Source organism: Gavialis gangeticus, unplaced genomic scaffold, assembly GCF_001723915.1.
Source record: "Gavialis gangeticus isolate Ggan-Ray unplaced genomic scaffold, GavGan_comp1, whole genome shotgun sequence".
NCBI lineage: Eukaryota > Metazoa > Chordata > Crocodylia > Gavialidae > Gavialis > Gavialis gangeticus.
This window is the reverse complement of record NW_017729025.1, coordinates 67,111,980-67,114,478: the sequence shown is the minus strand read 5'-3', so window position 1 is coordinate 67,114,478 and position 2,499 is coordinate 67,111,980. Positions and strand designations below refer to the sequence as shown.

Below are 2,499 nucleotides of genomic sequence, written 5' to 3'. Positions count from 1 at the left end.
TTTTTCTTTTGAATAAACCTTCTGAAAAGGCAGTGATAAAAACATCTATTTTAATAGGTATGGTAAATAATAGCCAGATTATCTACAATATTGTAAATATATGTGTCAAAAATTCCTAAAAGCTTTACAACATGAAATAAGACACCTCCCAACCCAAATAGTTTCCATTCAACATGGATACAAAATTCACAATTTTGCCCAAAATTCATTTCTTTCTTTCTAGCGATCTATTTTTTCATATTCTGAAATTTTGGGACTCCAAAAATATTTCATAAACTGATTTGTAAAATCCCCTTCAGCTTGAAATCTGTGTTCAAAAGTCACAGAAAAACAGAAGCCTTTCTGGAAATTTAAGCTTGTGGAGAGAAAATATATGTATTAGAATAAATCTCATACGTATTTCATATGCAAATCCACACTTGATCCACCAATAATACTAGCAACACTTTGCCCCTGCTCTCAGATGCAGTATGATTGGATTTTGTACCCTTAATATTCCCAAACTTTGCATCTGATCAGGAAAGGAGAAGCTGAGGTACAGGAGCGGTAGGGTTGAACAGACAATGGCCAAGATAATTCAACAGTGGAAAACACTCTAAAAGTGAGCTTTTCCAGTTGTATTATTCCTGTCATTATAAGCTCGTCCTTTTCTCCATTCCATAACATTTATTGGGATGTTGTAATTTTGAGGCTACCAGCTAGTCAAGTTTACACTAGGATTATGGGTGGCCAGGGGGAAAACAGCAAGAGTAATGATTAAAGTATTATTGGTTGTTGTTGTCATGATGTAGCACATGACTCATGGCCTACTTTTTATTTGGGTCCCACAACATTCTCAGAGCAACACAAACTCTTATCATCTCTACACTTTGACTAATGGGAGGGAAAAAAAAGTAAATAGGACAACTACATATAAAAACTATTCATTAAAACAGCCTCATCACAAGCAGGCACATAAAAGTAAGCCATGTAAATTAACTTCAACACAATGTGTAACACCTATGTCTATTCCTCCCCCGTCCCCCATGCTTTATGTATGCAAAATACATTTCAGTTAAATGTGGGAGAATCTAAAAAGATTCCAGTTCTATACCTGTGTGAATTACCCATAGCATGGAGATCCTCACCAGGCTGCCAGATCTTTCTCTCCACATAGAGTGCCTTTCATCTCTTTTTTGTGTTTTCTTTCTAACTAGGCAGGGAAAGGCCTCCTATCCTGAAGCCATGCACACATACAAATATCTGATTCTCCTTAATGGATGCATGCACCACAAATAGTGCTTATGAAAATATAAACCTTCATATTATAATTTAGGACTAAAAAATTGGAAGTGTAAGTTATGACTAAGGAAAAAACACAACAACCATCAGTAATACTGGAAACTAAGCATCTTTCTAGGTCTGTAATTGGTTTCTTACCTGAGTAATTAAAAACTTTGTTATTCGTTCTGGCAACCTGCCTTTTTCACTTGACAAGATCATCTCGAGCATGTCTCCATGGAGCTTTTCCATAACAACAAACACTCTTTCTGGTGTCTCGAACATACACTCCAAATTTACAACCCCAGGGTGATGCAGGTTCTATCGAAGATAAATATAGCACTTGAATCAAATGAGTTTTTTCCAGTACTGATTACTGGGCTTTATCACTCTACAGTCGTCAAGTGAGTGCTGAGACCCCAGGCAGACTGGCCATCACTCTAAGGTTATGAGACTAATATAGAGCTTGTTTGGTCTGGGGAACTAGACATAAAAACTTTCAGAAGCTGTTTTCTATGTAGGGTAACAGAAATGGTAGCAATGCCAGGCTGGGTGAATTTAAAATCTGTTCAACAATCATGGTATTTTCTTCTTTGTTCATGGGTTAAAATCACAGAGAAAAGTTGTCTTAATACAATATAACAAGAGTTAAAGTAAAATATTTTAAAGCACAATACATATTGCATAATATTCTGTACTAAACAAACTATACAAGTAAACAGACATACCCTAGGCATATTTTCAAGCCCTACTATTTTTCTTCACTCAAATATAAAAACTTTAAACCCAGGTTTTTCCACCATTAGGATTGAATTGCTGCCCTCTAAAATACAGATTACTTTCTCTAGTAGCCTGGCAGAATGCATGATGTCTAAGACCATTTTCTGGTACTGTAAAGTCAATCAAGAACAGGGCTCCATTGCTGTGGGCTCTGAACACATATTACATAGTATTCCTGTGAAAAGGTTTGTACTTGCTCATTTTAATGATAATGTAATGGTCTACCAAAAGGAGTACACACAGTGTCCTCTGGGCTATGTAATGTGTAGACTAATGTTACAACAGCCTTATTTGCTCTAAGAAATGCTGCCTCAGTGAAGAAGTCAAACTAAAAAACAAAAGCAAAGCAACAAAATTTCTAGTTTTGTTCTTGGAAGTTGGGAAGATTTCATTGATGACAGTGTGTGCCAGAAAGGACAAGAAAACAGACCTTACGATGACAGGCTGAGAGCTATGGGG

At 36.3% G+C, this 2,499-nt stretch overlaps 1 protein-coding gene across 4 annotated transcripts in view; it reads right to left on the bottom strand.

The window, feature by feature from the left end:
• Window positions 1–2,499, bottom strand: part of PRKD1 (protein kinase D1) — a 363,742-nt gene that overhangs the window by 32,288 nt on the left and 328,955 nt on the right. For all 4 annotated transcript variants that reach the window (XM_019518928.1, XM_019518930.1, XM_019518929.1 and 1 more), the window contains one exon: window positions 1,420–1,581. In XM_019518928.1, the coding sequence (XP_019374473.1) occupies window positions 1,420–1,581 (162 nt within the window). The remainder of the gene's footprint in view (window positions 1–1,419; window positions 1,582–2,499) is intronic.